The sequence below is a fragment of the Oculina patagonica genome, chromosome 12, assembly GCF_052425735.1.
Source record: "Oculina patagonica isolate OP01 chromosome 12, crgOcupat, whole genome shotgun sequence".
NCBI lineage: Eukaryota > Metazoa > Cnidaria > Anthozoa > Scleractinia > Oculinidae > Oculina > Oculina patagonica.
In genome coordinates this window covers 14,236,901-14,249,763 of record NC_135769.1, presented here as the reverse complement: position 1 = coordinate 14,249,763, position 12,863 = coordinate 14,236,901, and the positions used below count along the sequence as shown (strand labels likewise).

Here is a 12,863-nt window from a genome sequence, read left to right as displayed (position 1 = left end):
TCAAAATATTTACTAAAAAGCGAGATCACTGCATACAATGCTGCAGTAAGTTGAAATAAGAACAACGTTATCCTTTCTTCTACTTAAAAAAAATGATATATTTCCGAAATGCTTTAAACCCGATTGTTGAAATTTATTGGGCGAAACATAGAGCGTCTATGATTCTATTGCACGTTTGACACAGTCTCTCTGTCTGAAGGGAAGTGAAGGTGTAAACTGCGTAAGCGCAGAGCGCAATGACATCCAAACTATTCCCGGTCAAAAGGTACACAAGACATGTGGCTGCGCGTATTGCCACCCTAGTAGTATTGGCCAAGCCAAGAAATTGCAAGCTCGCAAACCTCAAGTAAACGTCGTTCATTGGATCGCAAGACTGAAAAATTCTTTAGCTTTAAAACTGACTGTTTCTACGGTGGTAACAAAATTGATTTTGAGAAGCAAAAGAGAAAGCCAGGAGAGGTGTTCCGTGTGACAACACTCGAGACAAGAGAGACTGTGCTAGACACATGTTCTGAAAGGGGGATTCTTGGGCTGAAGTGGTACAGGCGAGAATTTTAAATGTCTATGATTTGCCGGCCGCCGGTGCTGTTTACCATCACCCATGCAGCGTCAACTTCAGGACCAAAAAACAAATGCCAAAAGTAATCAGTGTGTCAGATCAGCTGGATAGTAAGAAAAGACTGTCATGGATCTAATGGAGGAATATCTTGGTGACTCAGCTACTGCCGCATATAGCCACACTCATATGAAGGCAAAACTTCAGGAACACTTTGGCGATCAGATTATTATAACCGAGACCAACGAAAGCCAAATGTTGTAACATTTAGAAGTACTGCATCAGCTATTCTGCACGAATTTCACTCATAGCAAAAGGAAGTTGATCTGGTTTCGGAAAAATTAAGTATTATCAGAACTCGGCTGCCTCAAGGTTGATCAAGAATGACATCAAATTGCTTCAAACATCTAACGAAGTCTTCCCTTCGATCGAAACAGAAGCTGAGGAAAACGTTGACTTCCTTCCAGCCACGTTAAAGATGTTTTTGGAGTGTATTCTGGTTGGTAAAGATAACGTGAAGTTAGTATCAATTGGACAGGCTACTGTTCAGACAGCGCGACCTAGAGTGATTCTTGCGCCCTTACAAGTTGGTTTAGCAGTGCAGCTTCATCACAACTTCGCATCGAGATTTCTAATAGACACCATTCTTCGCAACGGCTTCTGTTCTTTCTTCGTACCAAGAGGTATAGCTGTTTAATCAAAATGCTGCAGTGGACCAGGGAACTGATATGCCAGATTATGACGGATAGTTTGCTCAGTACATAGCTGACAATGTGAACCATAATCTACGAACCCTTGACGGTAACGACACCTTTCATGGCATGGCCATGATTTGTATCATCACTCCTGGCACTAACCGAAAAAGAAGCGTCCCGAGATGAAAGTTAAGTCCTCAAGACATCTCAGCAGCTGGAAAAGTTGGCCTACGCCCGTCATCTGAGCCAAGGCAATCACAAGTGGAATTTAAGTACAATGACGTAGTCGTTGCAAGAGAAGTAGATCCCACAGCGAATTTGGACATACTTTGGAAGACGTCCCTGCTGTTTAACACCACACGCCCAGCATGGGCTGGAATGATGCAAGCTGTCCACCGGGGTAGCCATCAGGGGAAGTCATCAATAACATTTCTACCGATGATCGACCTGAACCCAAGTGAAGTCACATGTATTTCCTCCACTCTGAAAACATGCGCGGCGCCACAACATCGCTAACCCCATCAAGATTTCGATGATAGCGATGATGACGGTGATTGACACAAGAGCTGGAAGAAACTGTGAAATTCGTTTTCATTTCACAAACGATGTTCTTTTAGAATATTTCACCATTGTGAAAGATATATTTATTTGTTGGCTCGCTTGCAAATTTTTTGTGCGATCCATAAAAGGATAATAAACTATCGCAACTACCATTTTTGGTGTAGTCCAATTCGCTTCACAATTGAAAATTTAAATATAATGAGATTTATTTTGCTTATTGAATACTCTTTGATTGATTTTTCCTCCGGATGAAAGTTTTCAAGCATATTTAAAGTATATTTCATTGTTTTTGGATGAAATAAATGAAATTCTTGCCATAAACAAGCATAATAACAGAACTTCTGTTTTTGAGCCTCGTTTTCATGTTACGCAAAAGCACGACTTATAATCCGTTAAATTTTCGAGATGTTCCCATGCATGAATCCTTTGGGACTTTTAGTATGTTGATCTAGAGACTTTTCGAAATGATTTGCGGTCAAAAAGCTTCTGTTGCAATTAGTTGCAGGTCCAACCACAAAATGACTGGACTAAAGCCCGTGGGGCCGAGAAAAATTATTTTCGAGAGCGGCACCCCTTTTATTCCAGGATCTGGACGATCGCCCCCCCCCCCTCTTCCAGGATCTCGATGATCGCCCCCCCTCCCCCCTCTTCCAGGATCTCGATGATCGCCCTCCACTCCTGGTAAGTAACTCAAAGTGAGTAACTCAGAACGAGTAATAACTCAGAGGGAGTTCGTCTGTGCCTTAGGAAATACCCTACAAACATTGCGATTCGACGTTAACAGTTTATCCAGTGGTATGATATATATTTCTTTTTTCGTTGTTGCCTTTTTCGGAGAAGAAAAATATCCCTTGTAAAATGAATCACGAAAAATTTTACAGCGTTCAACTGGTTCTTTTGATAAAAAAATAAATAGCTAATTGGGTTTGGCCGCTGGCGTTTGAAAGTGACGTCAAAAAGTTTAACCGTAGTCGCTTACTATCACCCCCTTTGTATAAAGCGTTTAACCTTAATTGCAGCTCTTTTATTGAACAGTTATCCATCTGTAGGTTTTCAAAGGTCATTGGTGATCTGAATGCCCATCAGTTATAATTTAGTATCATGATACTGACGTAAAAAAAGAACTCCTTTGTTTAGCCCATTACTTTGTTCGCCACGCGCTCTGTCTGATCAATGTGTGTGATCGCTTGAGGAAAGAAATGACTCACTACTTAGTCTGTTTTCGGTTGTTTGCGCGGGCTGCAAGTAAGATTTATTGTCAAGAATAAAGTTCTGTGGCACAAAAACATCGCACAGCAAGATCACAATTTATCAAAACACCCGAGGTAGTTCATACAGTGGAAGAAGGGACGGCGTGTTGCACCTAGCGTCAAAATAATCTATCGCACAGAAATGGATCGGGGGTTTTGCGTCCGTTCCATAGTTTCTTGCATCGAATAGAGCGTTAAAAGACAAAATAAGTATTTATTGTCGGTCCTCTTACTGCGTTCGATACAAGAGAAGGAGATTTTTATTCTGAGGCGGTCAGAAATTAGACTGATAAGTTAACACAAGCGACACTGGCTACAGGGTATGAAAGCAATGTATTTTTCTCTTTCAGCATTTTAAACCTTAGAAATCTTTATATTTATTTTGACGATTCGCATATCGTTTTACATTGCCAGCCCCTTTTTTTAATAATATTTTATGATAGTTGTGAGTTCTACCGCAAGCTTGTTACACCTGTCCGCATCCGGCGTTTTAACCTTATACATCGTTACGTACGCGTTTCGTTTTACATTTCCCCCACCCCCTTTTTACTATTATTTTATATTCAGTGAGATCGGCCGCCATTTTGAATATTAAGTGCACCGTAGGGTAACCGACTACTGTTCTACACTCAGTTTGTGGTTCATGACTCCACTTGCTGTAGCTTAAAGGCACACATTCATGGTTCATTAGTAAGTTATAATGTGCCTAAATGTCCAAATCGAGACAACTTCTAGTCGGCAGAATCCATCGTGACTTATCAACTCTCCTCCTGAGGGCAGGCATAAGCTCTTGTTGTTTAACGTTTTCACTTCGTCAAATGTATTTGGTCTTTCTGGTCTCAACCCATTGCTTCATTAAGGTAAGTTACTGGAAATAATTTTTATCTTTACAGAAAACGAAATGTGCAAACGTGCCTCCCACAGGTAAGTCATGGTTACCATCCGTGATCAGCTTGAAGGACGTGGCTCCACCATCCTTACTGGCATCTTCCCCACACTCTTATTGTTGATGCGTTTATTAAGAATTTCTTCGTCGGTCAGAGTAATTTCTTTTTATTTTGTAATATTTTTATTTATCTATTAAATTTTTTTCAGGAGAAATACAGAATCAGAATGAACCTATCCATTTATGTTCGGCTTGTGTCACAGGTATAAACTTTATGTAAACCTTTTCTTTTTTCATCTATTCAATTTAATTCTAAATGTAATTTGATGTTAAGGTCTGAATATAGCAACCCTGGTTCCTTTTAGTTTTAGCAGCCATTTCCTATCATACTTTAATAATACTTTATTTATATAGCGCTATTTCTATTTCTAACCAATAGCGCTTTACAATTTATTTACAATTAAAAATTACATATCTATATTAAAAAAGTTACAATTTGTATATAATAAAAAATAAAAGATCAATAAAAGAATTAAAAAGAATGAAAAGACTAACTAATTCGCCTAATTCATGCAAAACAATGAACTAAAGTTCGTAATTTCTTGAAGGATCTTGCAAAGGGTTTCCATGTCCAAATAACCAGGAGGATTCCTGCACGATCCTTAATTTCCTAGCATAGTTCTTGCAGGATCCTGCAATGATCTTTGCAAGATCGTTCAATTTAAGATTTCTAAATATATCTTAAGGATCTTTTTTAAAAGATCCTTAAAAGGATCCTTGAAAGGTCGTTATAACATTGATCAACATAAAGACTCTTGAAAAATCGTTTTGACATAAAGATCTTTGAAAGTGATAAATGATCATCGCAGTAAATTTATAATTTTAGCAATTGGAATAACGAAGCCTGAAAAAAATTAAGGGCTTCAGTGGGATTCCTTTGAAGCCCTGAATGTTTTTCATGCACTTCTCAAATTTAAGCTTGAGTCAGCTATCGCGTATACCGATTTTGTATACATGTACAACGATTAAAAAGTCTTGTGAGTGAGCTTAAGAGGAAATCTTAACTTATTTTAACTTTAAATTATTAATTGTAATAGTTGTGTAATGATAGGTTTAAGTTGTTTTTTACGTTTTTTCTTAGTCAGGTGTCCACAATTAGTAGAGGGGACTTTTCCCCTCAGCTAAACATTTTTTTTTTTTTTTTTAGACACGGAAATAAAGTTTATTATTATTTATTATTATTATCCGCCAGGACTTTGAGTAGTTATTGGACAAAATTATGTACCAAAACTATTGATACCTGATTGCAAGCTTTTGTGTTACTGCTTCAAATATCTTATCAAAAGAAATCTTTTCTAACAACATCGAAAACTAATTTCGAAGTTCCACTGAATTCCCATAATATCGCTTAAAAGATGTGAGCTTTTGCCCATAGCTTTGTGAACTTTGAATATCAGTTTCTCAGACTCTGATAAGAATTGTTGTACCAGAATTATTTCCACCTTATTGCAAACTTTTTTGTTACTGCTTCAAATATCTTATCAAGAGAAATCGTATCTAACAACACCAAACATCGAAAAAAAATTTCGAAGTTCCGCTGAATTCCACTGAATCGCTTAAGACGAATTTCCAAAATGACTACACGTGAGATTTTGCCTATACCTTGTGAACTCTGAAATTCATTTTCTCAGACTCTGATAAGAAATTGTTTTTGGTGTTATCACGGATAATTACTTACATCTTTACCTTTTATTAAGGGTAGGAAATAACGCAATAGGATTTAAATTATTCTGGTACTTGATTTTTGTCCAACTTTAATCAATATTACTCGACTTCCTAGTGGATTCCGTCTTAAATATATTCGATCTCTGATAAAGTACATCAGTCTTTTCTGACCCGAAACCTTCGTTTACCTGCTAGAAATCAAACAATTTTGCCGATGCTTCAAGCTGAGAAAGAGGATTCGCACATGACAATCAAAGATGGCAAACCAAAAGTATCGAAAAAGTAAACAACTAGAGTGCTTATAGTACTCAATTCTCTTTGGTTTGTAATATGGTGCGATACGTGGAGTAATCACGCATCACATCTCACATCAATAACCCATCGTCTCCCAGCATTAAGAAACGTCGTCTTCACCTAAAAATAGAATGAATTTCAAACGTTCGGTCACTTCGGTGACCTTCATCTGTAAAAATGCGGGCGAGACTGCGGTGAACGTAAAATGATAGAAAAAGTAGTGATAGTAAATTAATAAAAAGTGTTAAAATAAGCAATCGTAAACGAACTCACAACTGATGATGATCGTTAAACGATCGAAACATGTCTTGTTTTATTGTTATATAATATCAAAATATTTATCTTTGGGTCTCCTGAGAAGGAAGCCAACAATGCGGATGGGCTTGTGGACCACCTTGATGTTGTGTTGGTTCAACACTCTCGTTGTTTATTCCGCAATGCCTCTTGTACAGGGGAGCACGGCGAAATTGCGTGTGAATTCTTGATCTTTACGTGTTTTGATGTTGTGTGATCCGTTGAGCTGGCAGCTCTTTAGAAATTGTGTCGGGCAGCCATTAGCGAGTGTCATCGTCACGCACTTACGGCACGGCACGATTGTGTTGGACATGGTAATGCAAATGAAAATCAACTCAACTTTTGGTGTTTGTCGGCTTCCGGTATAAAAAAAACAATGATTGACTTATCTGTCTGCCTGGTGGTTTTTCCGACTACGTTGCTAAACTTGTTAAAAAATAGTATGACTAGTGGGCAGTGAATTCACTCTCTTTGTAAACTCTTAAGGTACTGTTTTCAATTTTTTCAAGGGAATAGTTGAATTTCCTAATGGAATACTTTTCGCTGTGGTTAATAAAAACGTCACTCGATAGAAATGCGTCAGCACTTCCGATCCCGAAGTCAGTGTTATTTTCACGCGTCGCTCGTCATCTAGTAGCCTGCGAATACAGCCGCCTCTCTTCGCCCCTGTATTCGCAGGCTAGTCATCTAGCCTTTTGCAAATTGAAGGTAGGTATTTTTCAAAGATCGCTGCCATTCATCGATTAAATCGCTTAGTTTTAACATGCTTAAAAGCTGCTGCGAATCTTCTTTGTCAAAGGATATTGGCCAATGCGATTTTCTATTGTTACAAGTCGTCCACAAGACGCTAGGAGAGCGTTCACTCCGGCCCTGGAAGTGACATAGGGGTGGAGGATTAGGAAGGGGGTTGGGTACGTATCGGAACCCCACTTTTTTCGACGTTTTTGCTTGTTTACAAGCTAAAATGGTAGAATAGGGGTTATGTGGACAAGATTTGGAACCACATATTTGTAAACTCTCAAGGGACTTTTTTAATTTCTCAAGGGACTGTTTTAATTTCTCAAGGGATTACTTTCCGCTGTGGGTGATCACTTGCGATCTTGTGGAAAAAACGTGACTTGTCACATTTACAAACGTTATATAACAATTTTAAAAGTGACATGTCAGCTTTCTTATCTCAACGCACGTGTGTCTGAAGGGCGATCTATAAAAAGCGTCGCACAAATATTGGATTGCGTAACTAAAACACGAATAAATAATCACTAGCACTTACATCGTTTAAAAATAACAAACGTCAAAAATAAACCATACCAAAAAACTCGCTCTTTTCAAAGATATTATTGAAGTTAAAACAAATGCAAGAGATGGGGGCTTCTTTTAGCTTTTAGAGACCTCGCGTTGAGCCGTTGACAGCAATGTTGCATGAATCGGCTTTACAACATGCGATCGTATCTACGCAGTTCGAGTGGAATTTCAGTCAAAGACAGCAAAATTCTTTCGTATTTCATCTTCAAATATAATTCGAAAGCATTCACTGTATATATGGCTTTTGTTTAATCCTGGGTCTTGATATCCGACCCTCGCAGAGCCTAGACAAAACGCAGCTTGAGTGTAACGATTTGTTTACGCCGCAATTATATGCGCAATGTTTTCTCCGACAGTAGTCGGAAATATCCGTATTTTTTTCGTGCTTTTTCGTGGAGCAATCGTAACGATACGGCCTTGAACACATTGAACAGCGGTCTACCTATAACAATTCAAATATGGCGTCGCAAAAACAAAGCGTCGAACGCATATTTTGCTGTTTCATTTGCTAACTGATTTCGCTGCCGTAATCGACTGCCTCGAAAGGTCCTTGCAATTTTAAAGTATAGAATTGTCAGATCTCGGTGAAATTTGCACTGTTTATTTGTGTAATGTTAAGGAATATGTGTATAAATACCCGGCGCGGACGAGCCATTTTTGACAAAATTATATGGCTGCATTTCCTCCGCGAAGATAGGAAATTGTTAAACTAAACTACAAAGAAACTGTAATGATAAGTTCGAAGAACAATGCACAGGATAAACCTTCGACTCATACTTCATGCAAAAACGTCGATATCTCGAAGAGACTTTGATTGTAACTTGTGTCACTTGTACCGCCGGGTATGAGAGGCTAAAATAAAACATAAAATACAATAAAGAACAAAGAAAAGCTGCCTAGATAAACTAGGAATGTAGACGTGGTTTTACAGTGTGAAGACTTCAATGCAAACAAATAAACAAAATGACCAGTAAACTTAGACAAATACAGTGGAACCCCGATATATAAACGATGTACCAGGGGACTGGCTAACCACATCGTTAAACGTCTTAAACCGGGATTTCGTTCCACTGTAGTAAGGACTCGCTCATGAAAACCTTGACAAAATATGAAATCATCTCAATGTGGTGCTTCTTGGTGCAGAAAAGCGTTGTTCGGGAGTTATTTACGAATCAAGGAAGCGTTGCGTGACCACCAAATAGCGGCTGCGAAGAAGGAGACTAGAATATTGTTTACACAACTCTGAAAACTACATGGTTCCTTCCAAAAACTGAATTGGTCGTACTTTCTACGTTCTTCATTTACTTTACTATTAATGAAACTAATGTTTGCATTTTTTTGTAGTACTGGAGTAATTTTTTAAATATTTTATACAAAAACAAAACTAAAGTCTGGTCGCCGTTGAAAGATGATCAGATAACACCGCGTCTGTCTCGAAATAAAGATCGATGTCCCTTCAAAACCAAAAATACCGAACAAAAAAAGGACAAATAAAAGAAACTTGAAAGAAACGATATTTCAGATTAATTTTCAAAGAAGATGAAGCAAAGAAATGTACTCAAAAGCATCAATTTCAAAACTCGTGAAACAACCCTCCTACTCGCACGCTAATTAAATTTATTCAGCATTTCTTGTACTGTAGCGGACGGCTTTTGCATTATAATTTTTTACTTCACTACTTTTACTGATCCTTCTAAAAATTCCATCTGAAATTCAAGCAATACTATACATAATAACTTGCTTTCTGAAGTCTCGAGAAGCCGCAGATCAAGTCCATGACTTGTATTCAAAACACACTGCGTCTGCGACACAGTCTTTGCGGCCCCGAAAGAAGGATGGATTTCTTCACACTACCAAGGTTTTAGCAATCAGTACTTGCTCCAGAGAGGGAAGTTTACGTGTTTAGCATACCAAACAAGACCTTGGAAGTTTGTAATCCGTTCCGTGGCACAAAATTAAAGACTCAGCATCAATGACTTCAATGGCAACTTTTCCCTGTCGAGGTCAAGCAGATGGTACGCAAAGCACAATGGGACTACGTCACTCGATTGCGCAATTTTGCAGGTTTGTGATGGCCATAGAAATCTAGCCTCCCACGCAGTCGTTCTTAGGGGCGATCGTGTTTCACTCCTCAAAGCCCATTTTATAACTTCTGGCCTCCAGCCGTAGTAATAAGTATTTTTAGCTCGTCACGCAATCTTCCCCGGTAGCGAAAGGTACAAGAAGATCACGGCGCCTCGCGGCACGTATTTACAAACTTCCAGGGTCTTGTTTTCCATTCTAAATACGGAGAGTTCCATTTTTAAGTTAAAAATGAAATGAAGAAACACCGATCAATTTTAAAATGGATCTAAAATGGAAAATCGTGGAGTACAGTGTGCTAGAACCGTTCCGGTGAGAAATTTATCTTTCCTCCGGCAGCCAATAAGACCTTGTGACATGGCACTACCAATGTGTTTTTAATACAATCCACGGACTTGATCACGACTTAATTAATGCAGCTTTTCAAGACTTCAGAAAGGAAAATGGTAATGTACAATATTGCTTCGAACTTGAATGGAATTTTAAGAAGGATCGGTAAAGCCACTGAGTTAAAAATTGACTTCAAAAAGCCATCGGGCTAAAATTCAACTTTAATACGCTTAAATATTGCAGGATCTCACGGCTTCAAACATGTGCCAGCTTTGGTCTGCTTACGTTTGGAATTTTAGGCTTTTGAAGACATCTGATACGCATCTCTTACGGTCGACTTACCGTCAAGTTTGGTTTGGGATCAATTTATCAAGGTTGATAAGCATTTTAAGTCATAAATTGGTCTTTCAACGTGTCCAGTTGTAATAAAAGCTTACTTCAGAAACGAATTATTTGTCTGAATTAAGTGCGTGTATGGTTTATTTTTTCCACTCTCACGTTTGTGTTAAATGCCGTAAAAGACCGGGTTATTTAGGGGGTTGGTGTGCGCTGAAAAAAGCCTCTGGTATTGGGAGTCAATGGGTTAATGCATCGAAACTCGCATTCAATATTATCATTTTCCTAACTCATACTCCGTGCAAAATAGTCGGTATCTCGAAGAGATCTTTGATTGTATTCAGGAAAGAGATAGCGCCGTCTTGCTCAACCTCGTGAACCTTGTATTAAAGCGAGTTGACTATGCGGATCAATAGAGTTGATTTGGGCATGGAACTTTCTACATAATCCCTTTTGTATGCGGTCATAGATATCGTCAACATACCTGGTAGGTCAAATGAACAGAAATTTTGATTTTTGTTATTTTTTGCCTATGTGTTTATTAAGAGCCAAATAAACATATCCCATAGTTTTAAAGCAATCGGTCATTACTTTGCAGAGATATTGCAAGTTGAAATATGCTTTTTTTAGGCTGTCATTATCGTAGAGTGCTGGGAAAAAGGCATGTACTAAAACCCGAAACAACGAAACGAAACCACCGAAACGAAACGAACGAAACCGCCGAAACAACCGAAACGAGCGAAACGAAACAAAATCACCGAAACAAGTACAACATCAAGATTTCCGCTACTTACCCTACTATATATTCGGGTTAGCCTACTAAACACTTCGATTAGCCTACTTTGCACTCCGGTTAGTCTGTTTATGGTTAGCTCTCAATAATTGTAATGGGTTTTGCTTGTTTCAGTGATTTCGTTTCGTTTCGCTCGTTTCGGCCATTTCGGTTGTTTCAGTGGTTTCGTTTCGGTGGTTTCGTGTCGGTGTTTCGGGTTTTAGTACATGCCTCGGGAAAATTGTCGGAAAATAGACCTTTTTAGCTTGATACGTCATACATTGATCACGTGGTCTGAACTGGGTAAACAAACACGCGTTTCCCCCAAGTGAAGTATTGTGCGTGGATTTCGATATGGAGTATTTATACTCCCGTGTGTATAACTGCTTTACTATCTCTACTAACGAAAAGATATCTTTCCATAGTTTTCCCAGCGATAAAAAAATCGTCAAGGTAAGAGAAATTTAATCGCTAAAATACGATCTCAACTACGCTTTGCCTACGATTTACGGCAACATTATTGATTAACTTGAAACATTCATTTACTCAAGCTTGTTACATTGTCTCTTAAATGTATGGATTTCAAGAATTAGAAGAGATCCTAAGAACGATTTCAAGGTATTAGCTTATACCAAAGTTTGTTGGGAGCATTTCCAACAAGAGAATTTTGTGGGCTTTGACACAAGTTCAAGAGGACTGAAACCAATCGCTTGCCCATCAGTTTGCAGCTGGACGAAAATAGCTCCTGAGCGGTCGCTTCCAGAGAAGAAAAAACAGATAGAAGAGCTAAATGCTGTCCTTGACGTAAAGCTAACTGAAACGGCTTCAGAAGGTGAAGGCTAATTCGATCTAACTGCTTTTCGAGAGCTGCTCAAGAATATCTGCGAGCACCATTTCACTTGTATACCCGGCGTATCAAATCGAACGTTCGGTTTTCGCTCAATCGAACGCCGACTTCGCTCGTGTCTCGGCTCTGGGGGGCTTCGGTCGCGACACCCGAGGCTCGAGTATGACTTGTGATGTCAGAGTGGTTGCCCCCACTCCTCAGGAGTATGCGGTCCAATGGCCATATCACCTGCACTCACCCCTCATCTCCAGCCATCGTGACCATATGAGCCCGCCTCCCCCTCCGGCTCACCCGCTCCCACGTCGCTGTCGCTCACCATCCCCTTTCATCACTTCCGCACCCCGGCGGGGGTTGAGTGGCTCGTTCCCGGCTTGGCTAGTTTTCGTCAAAGAAGCCGTGTCAGTCACTATCCAAATGGATGTTTTTCTTCGCGCCCTCCGGGTGAAATGTGTCGGACATCGAAACGTCATCGAGTTCGTGAGTTCGTGAAAAGTGTTCGAGGTCGATCGCGGGTGTATACTACAATCAAAAAGTTACTCAAATAACAAATCCATCACTGAATACCTTGAAATCTCTTGTGGAAGTTGATTTAAAGGGAGGTATTATGTTTGTTTCACAGCTGAACACAGATTTACAGGATTCATTACCTTTTTCACAAACAATTTTCTAGGACTTTTTCAGGACTCAGATTGATCTGTCCAGGACTCTAAAATTCACATTAACCCTTTCACTCCCAAGATCTCAATATTATTTCTCCTTACTGTCTTCCATACATTTCTTATGATGCAAGTTCTAAGAATTCAGTTGTTACTTGAGTTTAACAGATTTTCAAAACATTCCAGGACCAGTTGTCTTACACAATAAAATTCCAGGACTTTCTAGGTTTTCCAGGACCCATACAAACCCTGAGTTTAAATATCTGATAAACAA

At 39.1% G+C, this 12,863-nt stretch overlaps 1 protein-coding gene across 1 annotated transcript in view; it reads left to right on the top strand.

Moving 5' to 3' along the window:
• LOC144632709 (protein N-terminal asparagine amidohydrolase-like) overlaps nucleotides 1-12,863 on the top strand; it is a 112,614-nt gene that overhangs the window by 93,777 nt on the left and 5,974 nt on the right. The window contains exon 6 of the mRNA XM_078491418.1: nucleotides 4,158-4,211. Coding sequence (XP_078347544.1) covers nucleotides 4,158-4,211 — 54 coding nt within the window. The remainder of the gene's footprint in view (nucleotides 1-4,157; nucleotides 4,212-12,863) is intronic.